We start from the raw sequence: 20,499 nt of genomic DNA on the forward strand, positions 1-20,499 counted from the left end.
AATATAATGATGAATGATACATTTAAAACATTAGGTTAGGCATCCTTCGAAGTGCCAAAGAATCACAATCAATTACTGAACTTTCCTCCTGGTTTTGTCTACATTATAATGCTTATTAACACGGAAACAGCCTATTATCATGAAGTTATACAGTGACTCATCCAAGACCACAGAGGTCAGTTTTAGCAAACAGCACACCGAAACTAGACTGACTAATGTGAATATAAACAAACTCAAAGCACCGAGACAGGACTGAACTGGGCTGAACTGTGACATGATTGGAAAAAGCCTGGGAATAGAGGCCTTCTGGATGTTAAGGGGGGCAGAACTACAGGAACTGCAGGTCAGAATGTGAATTCCTAAGAAACGAGCAGAGAAAGAATTTCCCGGACACACAGCACAGTCGGTGTGTGGGGGGGAGGATGGTGGCAGAAGGCCAGATAGCCAACAGAGTCTTACATATTTACGTGTGGTTTTTAATAAGCATTTCAAGCCAATTTCAGCTTTTGTAATAAGCAACGTGTTGTGTTGCATCGTCATTGGTGTACACTACATAAATGGAATATGAAACTATATGTTTTATTTGTTTTCCTCAAAATTTAACCACATGCTCAGAAATAGTCACAAACACGATGATTCACTTTTTGCTTTATTTTTTATTTAGTTGCAAATGTTTATTTTTGTTGTTTATTTCTTAATTTGCTGGAACCTCTACTTTTTTGCTGGATTTGACGTCTTTGTGCTCTGACACCACTTTGCCATCCACCAGTGTCTGAGTGACTGTCACCACTTGGGTCTGGATTGTGTTGGAGTCAACTGCATCCACGAGTCTGAACAGAGAAAAAGGTACAAGGTTATTTTTTGGTATTGGTGAAATGAAACAACATAAAATACAGTAAAACCCTACATGAACCTGGTTTTAAGTGAGGAGATCCTGTCATTTAGTGAATTGAGCAGGTGAAATTAATGTAGGTGTTGGGAAGGAAAGCGAATGACTCACCTTTTGTTCAATGTCAATTTTGCTTTATGTTTGCATGAAACTAATTTGAATAGAATTTGCAAATACAAATAATTTCCCTGTATCATTCATCAAAACTTGCATGTTCTATCTATGCATCCTGTGGGCTGTTCACACACTCACTTGAAGTCTAGTTCCCCATCCAGCAGCCTCCTGTACTCAGCAATCTCAGCCTCCAGTTTCACCTTGATGTTGATCAGCTGTTCGTACGCACGTGACTGATCCCCGATGTCAGTGCGGATCTGAGTGAGCTCCTCTTGCAGCCTCAATATGATGTTGTTGTACTTCTGCACCTCCATGTTGTTACGCATCTCTATGTCACGCAAGGTGCCCTCCAGAGATTCTTTCTGTTAACAGAAGAAAATATCCCAATCCAATTAGGTCACCCAGGGTCCCTTTATGGAGTATAATTAAACTGTTCCTGAGTGAGACATAAGCAGCAATAGAGTGAAATATAAAAATATTCCATCGTGACTAAAACATTCAGAGGTAAAGAAGGTGCAGTATGCTGAAATTGAAATCGGACCCCTCAGTCAGTGTTGATGCTATGATGCTTATATGTGAACCTGAAATCTTGTGAAAAATAGAAGTTCATACCAGACTCAGAACGGACTGCATTTCAATTTCCAGTCCCTGATATCTCCTCCTAGTTTCAGTCACTACAGTTGTTGTCTCCTTCAGAGCTGCTGTGCTCGTAGTCATCTGGACCTGCACTTCTTTTAGCTGGATACAAAATCACATACTCAACAGACTGACACTTAATCTGAATTGAAGCAATTGTGTATTGAGTTGGAGCTATTCATTCTCCTGTACCTGAGATTCGTGCCATACTTTGAGCTCTTCCTGGTTCTTCAGCGCTATCCTCTCATACTTATCTCTCATCTCCTCCATTATCTTGGCCAGGTCGTGTCCTTTAGGGGCATCAACATCCACGTGGATTCCAGCCTGGGTGATCTGGGCATGCAACTCAGCAACATCCTGTTGAAAGGGAAATAGTCAGCGAGTTATTTCCTGAATAGCAGGTTATCTTGTGCGAAAACATTACAAATTCCTCCTCTTCCCATTTCGCAATAATCTTTACTTTGATAGTTAATAGTACTTTAATAATTACTATTGTCATCCTTACTGTTTCATGGTGCAGTTTCAGGGTTATGAGCTCCTCCTTCAGTGACTCGATCTCGGTCTCCAGGTTTAGACGAATAACGTTGGTGTCATCCAGAACCTTCCTCAGCTTCGCTACATCCGCCTCCACAGTCAGACGCATACCCATCTCATACTCCATCCTGTTGGAATCATAAGGAAAATGTGAATTCTCCTCCTGTTCATATGACTACTCAGTAATTTCATAACTCTACAATTTAGAGCTTGTTTTCATTTATTTGCAAAACTGAACACTTACTTCATTCTGAAGTCATCTGAAGCAAGGCCTGCATTGTCAACTGCAATTGCAAGTTGTGCATTGCCCTTGATCATGTCAAATATCTATGGGGAATAAAAACAGTGTGTCTTTCTGCTGGTGGTAAGATGTAGACTAGAATTATATTCACTTCATATTTAGTATTTTCCACATTCAGCCTAATGAACACTACACAATATTAACAATGTCAATGAGTAATGCATTCAAGGAGTGGCTTTTGATAGCATGTTAATCATTTATGGAAGCAGGTTATCTTTATGGCAGACATCATCTATCATAGCTGAGCATGGAGGTAACATGTTGCAAAATCATTTTGTGGGTGAGACTACTGGGTATATACTTATGCAACTGTGAAAATTATTCAGTTTGGAACACTTACATTTTTGCACGTAAACCAAGGCAAATTAAATTAATAGTGGCAACAATGTTTCTTGAAATTTGCAACGTAAATAATATACAGAGATCGTTCAGTAATTCTTTGAAATTGTTTTTTTCTGACAGAAAACTAACTTTGGTTTGTAAGGTTGACATGAGCAAATAATGCACAGAGCAAAATCTTTAGGACTGGATAGATGCTCACCTTGGCCCTCAGACCTGCAATGACAGCATCATACTTGCTGTGGTCTTTTCCCTCTAAGGGGCCTCTCTTCTCGATGGTCTCTATGATCTTAATCTCCAGTGATGCGTTGGCCTTCTCCAGGCTCCTCACTGTCTCCAAGTAGTTGGCCAGTCGATCATTTAGGTGCTGCATGGTTGTCTTCTCGTTCCCGATAGCCATGGATCCAGAGGTGGACCCAGAGGAATGCAGGGACAGGTAGTCGAGCCCGCCACCGAAGCTGCTGCCAACCCGGGAGCCATAGGAGGCGGTGGAGATCTTGGTTCCATAGCCACCAGCCCCTCCGCTGACACTGTGGGCATAGGAGCTCTCCATCCGCAGAGACTTTGGAACAGAGCCCGAATGGACACCAAGAAGCTGAGAACTTTGGCGACTAATCATGGTCTCAATTGCTGATCAATGAGAGGAAGAAGCGGCACGTCTGGCAGAGAGGGGTGGACAGCAAAGGATGTGGGACACAGAGGAGTCCTTGGGTGTTATTTATAAGCCTGAAAAGGCAATATACCTTCCTGCCACTCCTCTGCTATCTATATTTCCCTTTACCTTTACTCCTTTGCCCAGACTTTGCACACAACCACGCACAGTAAAAGTGTCACCTGTCAAAATCAAAGGCCTGAGCTGACATTTTTACTTTGATAATGTGTTGTAAAAAGAAAGCTGTGTCTATGGTAACTGATAACTAGTAAAGCTAAAGAAATAATTCACTTTATGACTCATTGAACATCACGCATCATCTCTTGGGTGTGATCTGGTCACACCGCTGTGTCCTTAATTGGTGTTGTGCCTTTATCTCTACCAACTCTTGTCATCTGTCACTCTGATTGATCAATTTTGTTCCTCTTCTGCATTGTGATTATGATGCTATATATTTAAATGATTGTCAGTTTCACATAAGACACTGAGTTCACACTATTAACTTTCTTGACGGGACTTTATTGAACGTCTGAACATTACAGCACAACAGGTTGTCTAAAGTAAACAGAAAGAAAACCAAAGATGAAGATAAAACATAAAAACAATAGCCATTGAATTTGACTTTTTTTAATTAATCATATTTCATTTCATCAATTACTTTGAGACCCCAAATCTGATGTTTGTAAATAAATGTGACACAAGCACTTAAATAAAAGGACATGATGATGAAATAAATAAAAGATGATTTGGTTTTCTTCTCATCTACTTTTTAACAATCTGCCGAGGAGCTTTTCACCCAGATAATTACACTAATTATAGAGTCAACTGAAGTTCTAATGTGTTAGTGTTAATGAGAGCCAAATGGTTAAAGTAAACTGTACTTTAGTCAATCATATTTTAGTTTTATGATACTGTGATGATGATTGATGAGTTTCAGTGGTCGTCAAGGCGTTCAAGCATTCTTGGTCTCTGTGCTGGAGGAAACCACTTTTCCATCCACCAGGGTCTGTGTGACGGTCATCACTTTGGTCTTTATTGTTTTCTGGTGATCCATAGCATCCTGGAGGCTGGAGGGAAAGTCAATAACATGTGTTTGGTCAGGCAGCTTCCACCTCCAAAACTGAGAAGTGGGTAATCTGTAGCTTGTCCTTTTGCACACAGTGATCTACGCACCTGAAGTCTTCACCATCCAACAGTCGTCTGTATGTTGCAATCTCGGCCTCCAGCTTCATTTTCATGTTGAGCAGGGCTTCGTAGTCCTGTGTCTGCTGCTGGATGTTGTTACGCAGCTGTGTGAGCTCTGCTTCCAAACCCAGGAGGATGGAGTTGAGAGCCTCCATCTCCATGTTGTAACGTATTTCTGTGTCCCTCAGGGTTGCCTCCAGAGAAGCTTTCTGTGAGAATAGAACGAGCGAGGGATATGAAAAGAACGGGTTAAAAATCACATTCAGTTCTAGTCGCTAATGCAAGCACTATAGCGACTGGTCACCAGAGTGTGAAGGCTATGTCAACAAGGTAATGTGTGTGACTTGAAGTGCGAGTGCTGAGTAAGTAAAGATAAGCGTGCAGTGAGGAAATGAAGTGTGTGCTGACTGTATTGTTCTCACCAGGCTCCTCTGTGACTCCAGATCGATCTCCATGGTTTGGACCTGCCTACGAAGTTCATTGACCTCTGTCTGAGCACCTTTCAGGGCTTCTGTGTTCTGGGTGACCTGAGTGTGCACTTCTTTGATCTGTGGTAAGGGTGGAAAAATAACGGGTTTTGGTAAGTATTGGATTTTATTTTGTCTCCATGTTTGCTGATGATCTCCACGTTTCCTGAGGAGAGCTAATGGTTTACCTGAGATTCGTGCCATGTTTTGAGCTCCTCCTGGTTTTTCTGTGCCATCTTCTCATACTTGGCCCTAATTTCTGCCATTATCTGCGCCAGGTCGTGTCCTTTAGGAGCGTCAACATCCACGTGGACTCCTGACTGGGCGATCTGGTTACGGAGCTCCATCACATCCTTTAGAAAAGAGAAGATGGACAAAATAATGACAATGGTTGGACATATGTCTATACCTAACATACTATTAAGGCATAAAAGAGTGAATAATAATATGCATGCAGAATAAACACCAAATCAAGTAAACAAGTTTTTCTCTCACTATAAGCAATTAGAGCCTAGAATTCTACCAATAAAGAGCTATTTTCACTGGCTGTGACCCTGATTTTAACTGTGGCGTCTTCCCACCAAAATATCACATCATGGTCAGCTAAATGGGGAACTTAACTGTTGATCTATAGTTGACCTCTAGCATCTCATTATATTGAGGTGCAAAACATTTCTTGCATAAATGATGGGCTGGGTTCAGGCCTATGGATTTGGATGACAGTCATTTGAAGTCTGTGGTGTCTTCTTTTACCAAATATGGAAAACACATTTTATTATGCGGTCTGACACATGATTCACATATCTCTGATGTTTCTATGAAAACTCCATCTTTCCACTAGAGCCCTGCAGCCTGTCGGGATATGTGTGCTGCTGTTGTGTCCTATCATGTAACCTATATGCATAAATTGAGCACTCATGCCAATGCTTTAGGGATGATGAAAACAAGCTCACATGGACATATTTATTTAGTTTATTTGGGAACAGGTGCTTATTGTGTTTGTATTTGTTCCTATGTAGCAGGTGGCCTATATACACAAATTGAGCACTCGGGACTATGCTTAAAAATGTACTTAAACAAACTTGCATGTGAATATTTATTCAGATCTTTGGGGGAAAGGTTATGTATGTTTGCTTTTGTTCATCACCCATCATCTCGGACTTTTGTTGAAAAGCAAACCTGAGCACATAGTGCATAAGTATGTGTGTAATACAGTGTTAATGTTGACGTATGCGCTTGGATGTCGTCAAACTCACATGTTCATGGTTCTTCTTGAGGTGGATGAGCTCCTCCTTCAGGGATTCGATCTCGCTTTCCAGGTTCATGCGGCTCATGTTGGTGTCATCGATGACCTTTCTCAGACCAACAATATCGGCCTCTACAGACTGACGGATGGACAGCTCAGACTCGTATCTAAGCACATTAGGACAGCGCAGTTAGGGAACCAATTCTATAAGCTGCTCATAGTCTTGGCATTTTCTCTCTCCACATTGCAAGTTCTTGATGGTATTTATTTGCATAGTATGGACGCTGTAGCACCAGCTGTGTTTGCTTCTGATATAAATACAGAACCTTCATAAGCGATAATGCATGCAATTTATGACTTCAAATCTTACTCATCCTAGCTCATGCTTGTGTTGAGCATTCCTCCTACAACCCTTTCTGCAATAAACCAGGGTGCGTCTGCAGCTGTCCAGCTTTAGTTTAACTAAAGCCAGACAGTCCACAGCATGCTTAGTTGGACTTACTTCACTCTGAAGTCATCGGCTGCCAGGCGAGCGTTGTCGATGTTCAGAACCAGGCGGGCGTTGTCAGTGGTGGCATCAAAAACCTACAACAGTAGTATATTTCAAATGCTTAATACTGTATATAAGACTGACAAAGAGAAATTATCTGAGCCAAAACACAGATCAATATTAACAACAATAACTGACAAAGGGAGATTTACAACTTGGATTATGTGGGAAGTTTTTCTATTTTTATTGCAAAGAATCAAATCACCTCTTCTCAGTTTTGTTACATAATGCACAAAATAAATAATGTCCACATTGGACATTTTTCAGTTTTATTAAAGATAAATATGACTGTAAACATACATAATATGCTGAATATATCTTGAAATAAGGATGAGTTAGTGGAAAATCATCAAGCAATTCAAACTTCATTAATCATTAATCTGGCCACTACATTCATTTGAGGAAAAATAACCTTCATGATTATCTATCCCCTCATTTATTTTCTAGTTGAATCTCAAGTTCAGTCTACTGACACACATTCATGTGACAGGTGTTTGTTCCCAATGAGTAAAGTCATAATAGCTTTTGTGTTAAATGAAAATAGCTGGTGAATATGGGTGTATATGAGGTCATGGCCAGCTTCAAAAACCAGATGGCACCAGTATTTGCACAGTGGCAATGGGGTGAGATAGGAAAGGATGAAAGTGATGAGAGACATTGGAGCACAGGACAGGTGACAACGTCCAACAGCCAATCAGTAACTGCCAGGCAGCAACTGTCTGCTGGCTGCTGAGGAACAGGCTCAAACCTGTCAGCAGGACTCATGCAGGTGATTTGCATCAGGTTCTGCTGATGGTGGTGGTGTGTGCACATTTGTCTGTATGTGTTTGCATGGTTAGTTGCATCTGCCTGTTTGACTGGTCTGGGCTTCCTGTCTATTCTGGCCCCGAGCCTCAGTGTGTGTGTATGTTTGGGGGGGGTGACACATTTTTGCGTCACACCGAAAGAAAAATGAGGTCGTCGTGACCTTGGGCTGTTTACATGAGTGGAGGCCCTCAGCTGTTGTAGAGCAGAATAAACAAAAGCTAATTTCAAGCAGAACTCATTTTGGGTTCTTAGGTAACATTATAAGTGAGACCATTTTGACGCATAAATAAGATCCTGTCTTCCTTTCCTCCCATTTTGGAAGAATGCAGCATCCTCTCAAGATCCCTAAACTTGATGTTGGTATTTGTGCCACTCCCACATGGAAATTACTAGGAAATGTTTTCTCTTTCATCCTGCACACTTTCCCATTGGGAGAGCAGACCAGGCAAACTTGCCTTATTTTCACTGTTTAACCATTCAAGTAGACACGGCATGTGGATGATTTTCCAGAATAAGTGGAATGTTCTATTTGGAAACTTTTAAATTAGAGCCAGTGGTTAAGAATGACGAACGTCTGCATGTAGAGGGTTACACAGTCCATTGCCTCTGTGGCAGTGTGTGTGTGTGTGTGTGTGTGTGTGTGTGTGTGTGTGTGTGTGTGTGTGTGTGTGGGTGTGTGTGTGTGTGTTTGTGTGTGTGTGTGTGTGTGTGTGTGTGCTAAATCCCAGATGAATGATTGACAAATTTGTGTGGCTGCTTAACCTACGTTCAATTCTAGAATCTCTGCTGCAGCAAAAACCTGTGCTTAAACAATTTGAATGGGCATATCAGATGTATGTGAAATTAATAATGTTTTGAGATTAATCATTATTATGGGGCTACTGACAGATCAGTCCCCACCTTTCTCCAACATAGTGTAACTTAGTTTCACTTCAACCATCTTAAACTATACACCCACCTTCCCCTACGTTGTTTGCTTTTCTATTATATATACTGTAGTCCTCACTTTATAGCATATGATTCACCCCATTGTCTAACTAACAATGCAACAAAACAATAAGGAAGAAGGTAGTTAAAGTCCTGATGGATACAATTACAGTTGCACCTCTGTCTCTCTCTTTCTCAGATCCCATGCCTCTTTCATGTGTGTTTCTGTTGCTGATTTCCCTGACGTACAAATCAAATCAAACATTCCGCCTCCATACTGTTTCCGGTCCAGGTGTCGCCCCTGCCAGTGGAGTAGCAACAGGCACTGTGCCGAGGACCAGCAACAACTCAGCAAACCCCCTTTATGTATAGTGTTCATTGTTATGCAAGTCTTTTCTCTCATTGTCCCATTTCTCCAAGTAAACTATGACTTTTCATTGCAACGTGTAAACACTTGAATTAGTATTATGCCCCACTCTGTATCATCCAGACCTTGCTCAGTTACTTACCTTCTTATGCCATCTTCTAAAAACAGCCATTAGCAATCATGCCCCCCCAACCAACCCTCAGCCCCCCCATCTCTCTGGGTTTCCTTACAACTCACTCATCCAAATCCCCTTCCTCCCTCCCACTTTCCCTCACATGCCTTTGTCCAACATTTAATAAATCATGTCATGCACAAGCCCCTCCTCCCTACCCCCTCACCTTCCTCCTCAGGTCATCCAGGATCGCCTGGTACTTGCTGTAGTCTCTGAAGTCAGGGCCGCTCCTCTCCATGGCCTCCTTGATCTGCAGCTCAAGCTTGTGGTTGGCCTGCTCCAGGATCCTCACCGTCTCCAGGTATCTGGACAGCCGGTCGTTGAGATTCTGCATGGCAAACTTCTCGTTGCCCATGATGTCGCTGCTCTTCCCGCTGGAACTCACCTGCATGCTGCTGGAAAAGCCTCCTGATCCCATTCCCATCCTAGCTCCCATCCCACCTTGGCCTCCAGAGGAGACGCTGATGCGGCTGCCACTGCCACCGGCCCCACCATGGATACTGGCAGACCTGTAGACAGGGGCAGTGCTACGGCTGATGGACATGACAGAACTCCCCCTGGAGTTGCGCATAGACTGGTAACTCATTATCGCTGGAGAATGTGAGACTCAGGGAGAGAGACTGAGGCACAGAGAGGCAGAGGCTGGGTAGGCAAAAATGGGAGCTCACAGACAGAAGGCAGGAGGAGAGCGAAACTGTTAAACTATATAAACCTAGTGGGCCCTTTGGTCCGCCCCAGGCCACACCCCTTCCCCCTGAGTAACCACCCTCTTTTCCACAGGCCTGACCACTGAACATTTCATAGTGTGCTTTTGTCCCTCTATCCATTCCTGGGAGGGTGAATTTGAAGACTCAGTGGAAAAAATTTAGAGTTTTTTTAATGGGTTTGAGTAACTGACTTTAAGACTGAATTTCACTTTGATTCAGTAATGACTAATGCAAAAGCAATCTAAAAGAAATTGCATAAAGAAGTTTGAGGGTTATGAAATCTCTCCCTGTTAAACACCCACATAGGATTCAATCATCAAAACAAGTTAACAATTGCTTCACACCCAACACTCCCTAAAACACAGACAAACACAAAGCACTGTCATTACCTTTGCCTCATTCTGGTTAGGTTTTAAAATGTAATACATGATTTTGTCATTGTTTTCTGACAATGTCTAAGATCAGGTTTTATTATAGACATATTACAGTAAATATGGGTCTCCTGAAAAAGAAGCAACTACATTACAATAAGATGAGTTTAATTGCCTGGAGGATGACCACCATTTGTTCTTTCCAAAACACATCATTAAATCAAAAGGGTGTTTGAGGTCTTAGGTACTTCCAGATGTTATGCACGGTATGTTATGTGTCCTATGTAGCCGGATGTGTCTGATTGTTCCCCACCCTAAAGGATATGGCTCCCATGGTCAAACAAAGGAACAATCCCACAGTCCCTTCAGCAAATATGCCAGAACAATGACTTCTCTAATCTCGGAAACATATTCCAGAAGCTCCCCTGTAGGTTTTTAACACAAGGAATTTCCGCACACTGGCTGTTGGATTCCAACATGGGATGAATCAACTTTGTTCTTTTCTTTTTTTGTGTGATAAAATCTCACCTCTGATAATAATCATGTAGAACAAGAATATCTGTGAGCATCATCAAGACCTAACATGATCATATATAATAAAACATAAATGCCAATGAAAAGGGTCACGTTTTCCCGAGCCCTGAGGAAACAGTGGACATGTGACTGTGAGTGCAAATATTTAACAAAACTTGTCTCAGTCGCTTCAAGAATGTCCTGTCTCGGAATCCATGGCCTCTCTAATTTTGCATGTTCTCGACATGTCTGTGTAGGTTTCCTCCCACTGTCCAAAGACATGCCACTTGGATTGACTGGTTGGTTGGACTGGAGACCCTAAATTGCCCATAAGTGTGAATGAGTAGGTGTTAATTTAACCGTTCACAGTTTCATAGTTTTAGTGCAGTCCAGTGTGTGTTCTTCATATCCCTGCTAATCTTCAAGATGTAATATCTAATGCCATGTTTGCAGAGACACCCATTGCAAACTGTTGAGTAATAACAATTTAGTCTTGCTTGAACAATGGTAATTCCCACCCACATGTTATTAGTACCAACATTTTCAGTGAGATAACACCTGCTAAAAAGTTTTGCTTCTCTCTGTTCAGTCTCATCCTTCTTCACCGTTCTTGTTTATTTTCCAGGAAGGAACATGAAGCAGGATATCAAAGTATGAAAGAGATCCGGACGAAACCAAAACAAGTCTCCGGTCCCCTCCCAATGTCAGCGAACAAGCAAACAAAAGGGATTTCTGGTAAGCGTAGCAATAAAAAGGGCCTCAAAAGAAGTTACTGAAAGAGGTATTATAGGGTAAAATCCAGCTACTGTATAACCATTTGTTAATAATTAATCATGTATATTTTCCACTCCTTGCTTGTGCTTAAAAAGTTCAGGTGTCTTTCTTCATTTACAGTAATAATGCTTTGCAAGTGCCTCATTCTGTTTGCACGTTCTTGTCATATTCACAAGCCCCTGAGAAGCGGAGTGATGTGAAGAAGACGTAAAGACAGAGACAATGAAGGAAGACAAGCAGACAGAGGGGGATTTATGAGAATGCGATAGACAAGCTGATTTACTGGAAGAGCACTGTCAACCCACATGTATTTAGCACATATGATGCAGGCTTCAGTGTTTTGTCTGCTTGTGGTGGGGTGCCACGCCCAAACTAGGAAACACATATTAAGGTGGAGGTATGGAGGGGATAGAGTGTGTTTGCCATTTAGAACTTCATTAGGAATAACTTCACCAGAAACTATCAAGAATAAGAGCTGCATATATTAGTCGATGCATAAGAGCCATAAGTCTGGCTCACATTCCATCAAGATTATGGAAATTAGAGACATCTAAATTAATCTTATATGCAGTTGTTATGCCATTGTTGTGTCTCCTGGGTAATGTCTCAACTTGTTAGATTTGATCTACATGTCATGTCATATGTATAGTGTTATATCTGTTATGCGTTTTACTTCTTAGAATTTCTGTTCTACAATAGTAGAATGAGGTATGAATTGTACGAACAAACCTCACCTAACCTCAAGCCATCCTATTTCTATAGTTTCTTCTGCTTTCTAGAGTTGTTTTAACAACAGTTTCAGCAGAAAATGATTCAGCCTTTGTCACAGGCAGGCAGACCATTTGGCCCATTGTCAAGAATTTCTGTCTCTCATTACCTTGATAGTCATCACCCACCATGAATCTGCCCTCTCCTTTGAGGGACACAACAGATGTTTTTCCCTTATATGACATAAAAAGTTCCACCTCTAGTTCAAATGGTTACAAAAGGGTTAATCAAAAATGGAGATTGGATCAAAAACTAGTATCACCGTCAAATTTAGGAGGACTTTTAATCCCTAACTTTAAACAACAGGTGCCAACAACAACATGTTGTTTCTTAGCACTGTTAACCTGTTGGTTATGCATTTTTTTGCTTTGACTTTGTTCAGTTGTCAATCAAATTAAACTTGTTCAATCAACATTTAAATTTTCAGATTTCAAAGTAATATAGAAACACAATCATGTATTTGCAGAACAATACCCAGCCATGACAGTATATAGAGATATGAAGAATACAAAGGTTTACAAAGAATACAGTTTTACAGCTTGGAAATGAAAGTGAAATGCAATTAAAAGTGCAAAAATGAAGTCAGATCCAGAGCGTTATCAAAATGAATATGAATGGAAAGATCTTGGCTTGGCTTGGGAGCGGCAAAAGACATTACACTGTGTTCACTCAGCCAGCCAGCCTCATATAGTAACACCTACATTACAAAATCAGCCAGGATGGTTGATGGCTGACCAGTCTGAGAAGTCACAAGATAGTTGTCGACTCATACTTTCACCTTTGCTGGACGTGTGGGAGGGAAACAGTGGCTGAACATGACTGTATATGGCATTTATGATGTGAGCCTGAAAGCCACATCATAAGCAGCGCCTGTGTGGATGGTGCAGTGTTTGGTTACAAGGGTTATATTTGTTTTGTCAATGTCAGATAATGTTGCAAATGCTAAGGGCATATAATGTCCACAGATGGAACATTATGTGCAACAGAGTTAAAAGGAGGCATGTTCATCAGGATTTCTGAGTTTAAAACCTGTGCAAAAAACACATCAATCCTTTGCTTCAAAACAGCTGTGGCTTCCCTGAGTGAAAGCAACTCATTCACTACACAACGTATTGTGAAAAGCCTACCCTAACTGATGGTAGAAGCTGATCAAAGCCTCATACTTTGTGGATACACCTAACCAGGTGTGTAACGTGTGTAACAGTGACTCTATGTGCAGTAAACAGACAAATAAAAGACCTTCTCCCCACTATATGCACCAGAGAGAAAGTAACAAAGAGGAGAATGTGTACCCCATAAATTTTGACTGGCGATCCTTCAATACTGGAATCAAAAGTGAGCTTTCAGTAGCTGTGCTTTGTTGATCTGAAGACTGTAGAGCTCTTGTTCAGACCCATCCTTTCATTGTTATGACCCCTGGTGTCAGAACACCCACAGAATGACCAGAATCAAAGCAGCCAGACATAACCAAAGAACAACCACTAAGAAGTTGCATTTAAGGCTTGGTCAAGGGACAGTCCTCTGACCTTAGATCAGATACTGACCAAGCCCTTGGCTATTCGTCAACACCTCATTCAGTAGGAGAACAGACCACCATGATGATTTTCAGTCCATTTAAAACTCCTCCACACACTCTTTTAATCACACTGATTACACATTTGCTGTGTGCATTGTATGTGACACCTCTTACTGAATGTGGATTAAAAGTAGTTCAGACATACTATCCACACAGCTGGTGATGCCATTGTGAGGTTGCAATGGTATAATCAGGCCTGTAATGATTCACTAGGGGCACCAGATGGAAACACTTGTGTGCAGACAGTTTACAGGTGTGTGGAACATTCTTACCAGGTGTAGTGGCTCAGCTTAGACGCTGGTGAATCACTGGTTTGATATGAGGCCATCGGGAAATGTGCACGTCTGTCCCTGTGTTCCCAAAAACAGAGAGTGAATGACAGAGCAGACACAAATGTTAAACAACAACACGATGATTAAACAAATGACTGTCCTTGGTTCCAGGAAGGCAGGGATAATGATGAAGGTCTGCATGGGGGCAGATAACATCGACAAGACAAAACAGGAGATCTATGTGAACTTTTTACGAAGGCTTCACTCATGGAAGACATGAGTCGTAGATAAGTCCCTTAGGTTGAATCAGGGTGGTGCCAAGGTTGAAAGGTTCGAGCTTTTCTGGGAGAGAGGTGTGGACAAATGCAGAGGTGAAAGGTGAGGTCAAAGGTTAATGGCCTGGGTGGAGTGAGGTCAGTCAATTAGGTAAAGTGGTGCAAAAGGTCGGGCGATGGAAAAGATGACAACATGAGGTGCCTGGATTTTTGATGATTTGGAAGGCTTATAATGGGACCATAAATACACTGAATATTGATCATCCGTGTATAGGTATGAGTTTCTATTGTTGCTAGGCATCAACATTTTGCATATTTCACAAACATTAAGTGAGCAATTCAGGCTTGTGTATCCTAATAAGGACTACCAACAGTTAAGACAGTCTCAGATATTCATTTGTATCGCTCTGATTGAAAAAATGCTCAGGCAGAAGACTATTGGTCCTTGGCAGAATCGTCCAGAATGTCCTCCATCTTAAGACCGTATGATGAGTTCCTCGTCATGAGCGCTGAGAGGAAAATGTTGCTCATGTAAGTGCTGATTAAAGAGCCCTGATTATATCCATTTCTGACCGAGTGCGTGGTTACTACTACAAACAGTAGTGGTTTATTTTGTTTTCTGTATGGAAGAAGTTCTGTCGGTAAGAACTGGTTTCAAGCCAGTGTGTGGAAAAAGAAAATGATTTTGAATCAAAATATTTAACCCACAACATGATTCACATTATATGATCAGCAGATGTTTCAACTGAGCTTGACTGGAATAAAAGAATATTGTAAAAGTTCTAATTATGCTTTTTAATTGCTTTTGCAGTTGTAAGGTTTTCTAAAATTTTTTGATGGGCTTTTTTGTTGATTGTATAATTTAGAGTATAATTGTTTTCCTCAATATCCTTACAAATTTTCTAGACTGTTTTGATTTTCCAAATTTTTGAGGGAGACGGGATTGTTTGCACTTGTATGAATGAATCATGATTAGGTTAAGATCAGATAGTAAATGAACACAACCGAATTTCAAGACAAAATTCTTTTTTTCTTAATTTTTATTTTCATGAAGAATATAATAATAATTGGACTGGAGATGTATTTCTAAAATGAAATAAAGTAAATTGAAACAAAGTGGCAAAAATTATGCATTGAAGAATTTTCTTTACATGTACTTAATATGCAATTCTGGGTTAAAAAATCTGACAGATTAATGCTGAAACTAAAAAGAGAAAGTATAACAACCGTGCGATAAATATGTTTTTTACAGGGTTCACACAGCTGTGAAAATGGATTGTATGGTGTCCTTGTGAGGCTAGATGAGTATAGAGGAGGTACTGGGCCGAGACGGGTGATGAGCGGATGGGAGGGCCGACAAGTGAAGGTTGTGAGTCTGTTTGGGAGGTATTTCACAAAAAAGAACTGATAAAAGTGTAGCAACCTGGGACGAGGAGAGGAAAGGTTAATGATGAAAAAGAGCTCTGATAAGGAACATGAGGGTTGTGACTGCATTAAAGGAGGATGGAGGGTGTGTCAGCTATGGAAGAGCGCACGCCACAGGGTGGAGGTGAGGTTAGTATAGCTGAGCGGTATATGAGAACATAGGGAAGGGGTGAGGTCTTGGGCTTTGGGTGGGAGTCATCATTACAACACAGGGCAAGGCCAGGATTCTGCACATGACAGGAAATTGCTGGTATATAACTCATAGATAGAAATAAATACAAACATGCACTCAAACATAAACGCTGGTTACATGCACTCTCCTTTTCCCGTTGGATGTTATTATATCTTATAATTCCCATCTTTCTTGGGATTTCTTTTTCCTTCTTCCTTTCACACACTCAGACATTCTTGGTCTTGGTGTCTCCTCCTCTTCTCCATTGCCACACACATTCCCGCTCAGTAATAGCTCCCGTGATCCCTCCGTTCTGACGCAGAGCACCGTAAAGGAAAGTTCCAAAATGAGTGCCTGGGTTACCATGACAACGGGAAACAAATTGAAGTGTCTTTCAGGGAAAGTGCTCCTTCTCAACCGTTATTGTACGATTCTGGTTGGCATGCACGATTGGCCTGTATAGAGACTTCTTGGCACTGTCCGGTAGAGTTGACACACCACATTTCACAAGTGCATGCAAGACCACACTGCAGAAGCCAGAGTCCAATTTTCGGAGCTGCCCCACTACTCTCTGTGTCTGCACTGCTGGCTCGGACATTTCAGACACAATGGCTTCGTTTGAGAGGACGGGCGCAGTGTGAAAAAAAGAACTCGTCAGTCACAGCAGCGGATTAAAAGAAAGAAAGGAAGGGGGTGAGAAAGAATGAGCGCTGTCTAGTCTCAAAGAATGCCCGGACTGGCTTATTTCCACTTGGAGAAGAATCAGCCATTGATTAAAATGAGTGTGAGTGCTGACCATTCGTGTTCGCAACAAAGACTTCAGATGTCAAACCAATTACATGTGATTTACTTTGACTTACTTTATTCTGCAACTCACCAAGCCATTTCTGTCAGATTTTGAGTCATAAAAGTATTGTATATATCTGTTATATGTAATTAATTCTTTCCAATAAAGAGTGTCAGTGTCTTGAAACAAGGCAGAATAAGGGAAATTGCTTCAACTGACTTAATGAAAGCGAGGCTCCCTTTACAACTTGGACGCTGGATAATGACATCTGATCGAGACTTGCATTTACGCTTTGCATGAAAACCTGGATCTCAGTCGGCTATGAAAGCCTGCAGTTCCTTTTTGGTCCACTGATGAGCTTCATCATAGAAAAACAAAAAACAGGATGATAACTTTTTTTGGAATGTTGTCGACCACATTCCAAGTGTATATGCCAATTTATGGCAAAGTCTCCTGATACAAAATAACTTAACAAGTAGGAGAAGAGCAGGGAAAATGAGGCGGGCCACGTTTTGAACTCGTGGGAGGATTTGATCTCACACTTGTGTCGGAGCTGTATGGACACCAGGTTAGCTGTGACTGATACCCCATCATGCAAATGGGTGTGGTCTGACATTTCAAGGTTACAGTTACTTTTCTGGATATCAGATTTGGATACAGCTTGAGTTTTAACACATGGTATAAATGGGGCATGACAGACTAAATGTTTTATTTTATTTCTTAAAGAAATTGAAAGCAGAAGATTGAAAGTCTTGGATTGTATAGAAGCGCTAAATCTTTTGGAATTACAAGCTCTCACACACATCAGAACAGCATTTTCAGCTAACACACCCAGTAATAAACAGTCATAAACATGAAGAGATGGATTTCTTTCCATTGGCTCTCAATCCTGTGGCTCTATCTGTCCCATCTGTCAGATGCTTTTTTTTGCAAACTGTCTATTTCAGGTACACTGACTCATACCTCCCATGTAATTACCTCCTGACTGACCAGCAGCCGCCCAACAGATTGCACAGTAAATGGAACGTGCAGAGAGGGAGGCTGCTTCTGGGAAATCCCTCTAAAAGGGGGTATCCCCATCCTGAGGAAACCCTCTGTGTCCCCTTCCCCCCGTGTCCTCACTGCCCAAAGCAACTCTTAACATACATGAGCACTTCTGGAAACCATTATGTCTTACAGCGGCTTTCCACTCCTCCTCTGCTTTCTATTCTTGTTTCAGTTTTTCCATCTTGTTTTTTCCCCCTCTCCAATGTGGCAACGTATGGTATTAATTAATTCCCAGTGGCGGGAAAGGCATTGCACGCCTCTGCACTGCATGTGTTCCTGCAGTGTGAATCAGTGCTTTCATAAGCACAGGCGTACGCGCTGAAATGCACAAGCACACGCTCATACGCACGTAGACACACTTACTCCCAAAGAGCTGAAAAGAGAGAGACAGAGAGAAAGACAAGACAAGAAGAGTGGGGGGCAACTGATAAATATCACATATGTGCACTAACAGCAGCATAGAAGTATGAAAATGAGTGTGAAATTAGTATCTGTGTCTGGTGGAGTTCTGAGGGGAGTTTGTCAGTCTGGCAGCCATATGCTGGCATGTCAGGAAGTCAGCCAGTGGGCCAGTCGCTGACCTTCTGATTTGCTCCTCCCCATGCTTGCTGGAAACCATTTGTGTGACTCAATTTCATGCTGGATACTTTATGTAAAGTGTAGTTGACATTATTTCCTGTTTTTTCCGGCATTACCATTTTTGAATGAATGGATGACGCAGATAGCCTTGCCATCTTTTTCAGCCCGGGTTTCCTGAACAGTATTAGTGTGTGTGTGTGTGTGTTTGCCTGCTTTACTGCGTACATGTCTCTTTCTGGTTGCCAGCGCGCGAGTGAGTATGTGTGTGTCCATATGCAAACATGCCTCTGTCCATGTTTGTTGTGTGCGTCCATTTGTGTACATATTTTGTGTGTTTGGTAGCAGGTGACTTATTATTGAGGGCGTGTTTTACTTTAGGGTGTGGAGTTACTTTCTATTTGTCATCTTTGTTGACCTTTGACCTGGGTGTGGCAGCTGATGATCAGAGACAAAGTGGAAAAATGCAGAAGCTACCAGACCCTCGCCTCCCTGCTCCCCCTCCCTTAACCCTTTCACTTCCCCATCCTTCAGAATTTGCTTTTGTTGACAGTTTTTCTCCTCCTTTTTTGGCTCAACTACAGACATTTTACACTGTCTCCTATTCTCCTCCCCTTGCCTTCTCTCCTCCAATCTCCTCCCTTCATCCCCTCCAGACCTTATCTGCTGTGCTGTGAGTTGCATAATCCTTCCTCCCTTCTTCTTCTTCAATCTCCTCCTGACCTTCCATCTGCAAAGCTGTATTCTGATCCTGATCTGTGCGTCTCCCCCGCAGGAATGTGCTGTTTCTACGTAAACATAACAAGAGGACTGATAAGAGCGTGTCTGCACAAGGGCAGTCTTCTGACCAGTAACACAATGCTATCAGGGGAACTCTGGAGGAAGGAAGGCAGGAATTAGTCACGTTTTAGAGTTGAATTCAGTCTGGGGGAAATTACTGGCACATAGTTCAAAGATGTGTGCAGGCCCCAAACAAAGAGAGGTGTTCAGTACTGGCGTCATAGTTACTATTTAATAGGTAATCATTTAATGACCCATTAGGGACTAAATCGTCACATTGATGCTAGACTTGGTTTGGTTTCAAACAGAGCAAAGTTAGAATCAAAGTAGTTCAACATTTCCAACCTTCACTTGTACCAGTGTTACAGGAGTAAGCTTCACATACAAAAACCCCATTTGATCCTATATAAGTCATACTTTTTTATATTATTTATTAGTGAATTTTCAATTTACATACAGTATATATTTTCATTTTGACCCAATTTGATCAAAGATATTCACCTTTTATTCACATTCAACTAGCTGCAAGTTCTAAATAGTTAGTTTTGTGAGAAATCTTTTCGGAAATCTCATGACTGGAAGTGTGTTTGTGTGTCACGATGTCAGTCATATGACAGACTTCAGTATTTGTTTTGCCATCTCTCCAGAGACAACATTACATGAAACTTATCTGTGAATGATTGACTAATGGTTTACTTTATAACAGAGGTTAGACTGGCAGAAGACTAGGAGCAGCTGGGTCAATGAACAGACAGAACTACTTAGTCATGGATGCCAGCACAGATCTCCCATTAAACAAGGGTTGTGGTTGCCCCGGTCTCCATGGGAACGGGACATACCAGCTGACTCATTGACCAGAATGAATAAAATTTCAACTTCCTGAAAATGAGGATATGACGCTCATTGCCTCTCTATTCTAGCCTCTTTTCCATAAACTTAACATCCTCTGCTTGTCGCTCCTCCCGTGCAAAAATCACCCACGTAAGGCTTTACATAAGAGTGTTAGATTACATGCAAACATATGCAGATGGGCCAAACAATGGCTGCTCTTTCATTCACCTCTGTGCTGAACAGACAGCTGAGCACTGCCACAAGGAAATGGTAACAGCGTGTTTACTCAAACTGTAGCATTTGATTGAGATCATTTAAAAGTTTATATCAATCTGTATCCAATTAGGCAAGTTTAATGACTTCAGAGATCCTATTTTTTATTTTGCGACCCCTTCAGCAGCAGGCACAGCAGAAGGGGGCAGTATAGTGCAGGTGATTG

At 41.5% G+C, this 20,499-nt stretch overlaps 2 protein-coding genes across 2 annotated transcripts; both read right to left on the reverse strand.

Annotated features, from left to right (window-relative positions):
• Nucleotides 1-652: 652 nt before the first annotated feature.
• LOC143007787 (keratin, type I cytoskeletal 18-like) lies at nt 653-3,881 on the reverse strand. Its single transcript, XM_076159239.1, has 7 exons — nt 3,016-3,881; nt 2,418-2,500; nt 2,145-2,301; nt 1,832-1,996; nt 1,616-1,741; nt 1,142-1,365; nt 653-830 (listed from the first exon to the last, which is right to left on the reverse strand). The coding sequence occupies exons 1-7, from the start codon at nt 3,430-3,432 to the stop codon at nt 695-697; spliced, it is 1,308 nt and encodes a 435-aa protein (XP_076015354.1). The 5' UTR covers nt 3,433-3,881; the 3' UTR covers nt 653-694.
• An 82-nt stretch (nt 3,882-3,963) lies between these two features.
• krt18a.1 (keratin 18a, tandem duplicate 1) lies at nt 3,964-9,877 on the reverse strand. The gene is made up of 7 exons (XM_076159241.1): nt 9,353-9,877; nt 6,866-6,948; nt 6,374-6,530; nt 5,306-5,470; nt 5,073-5,198; nt 4,639-4,859; nt 3,964-4,532 (listed from the first exon to the last, which is right to left on the reverse strand). Exons 1-7 carry the CDS (start codon nt 9,770-9,772, stop codon nt 4,418-4,420), a joined length of 1,287 nt encoding a protein of 428 aa, XP_076015356.1. The 5' UTR covers nt 9,773-9,877; the 3' UTR covers nt 3,964-4,417.
• Nucleotides 9,878-20,499: the final 10,622 nt, after the last annotated feature.

The sequence above is a fragment of the Genypterus blacodes genome, unplaced genomic scaffold (genome assembly GCF_046128005.1).
Source record: "Genypterus blacodes isolate CSIRO-AG114 ecotype Tasmania unplaced genomic scaffold, CSIRO-AGI_Gbla_v1 ptg000094l_1, whole genome shotgun sequence".
In the NCBI taxonomy this organism is placed as follows: Eukaryota; Metazoa; Chordata; class Actinopteri; order Ophidiiformes; family Ophidiidae; genus Genypterus; species Genypterus blacodes.

What these genes read in the sequence shown, in the direction of transcription:
- LOC143007787 (XM_076159239.1), bottom strand. Translation starts at nt 3,432, where the DNA reads ATGATTAGTCGCCAAAGTTCTCAGCTTCTTGGTGTCCATTCGGGCTCT. An exon ending in TGAAACTGCACCATGAAACA is followed by an intron (nt 1,997 to 2,144) that starts GTAAGGATGACA and finishes CCCTTTCAACAG; the next exon opens with GATGTTGCTGAGTTGCATGC. An exon ending in TGCAGTCCGTTCTGAGTCTG is followed by an intron (nt 1,366 to 1,615) that starts GTATGAACTTCT and finishes TTCTGTTAACAG; the next exon opens with AAAGAATCTCTGGAGGGCAC.
- krt18a.1 (XM_076159241.1), bottom strand. Translation starts at nt 9,772, where the DNA reads ATGAGTTACCAGTCTATGCGCAACTCCAGGGGGAGTTCTGTCATGTCC. An exon ending in TGGAGTCACAGAGGAGCCTG is followed by an intron (nt 4,860 to 5,072) that starts GTGAGAACAATA and finishes CTATTCTCACAG; the next exon opens with AAAGCTTCTCTGGAGGCAAC. An exon ending in TTGGATGGTGAAGACTTCAG is followed by an intron (nt 4,533 to 4,638) that starts GTGCGTAGATCA and finishes CTTTCCCTCCAG; the next exon opens with CCTCCAGGATGCTATGGATC.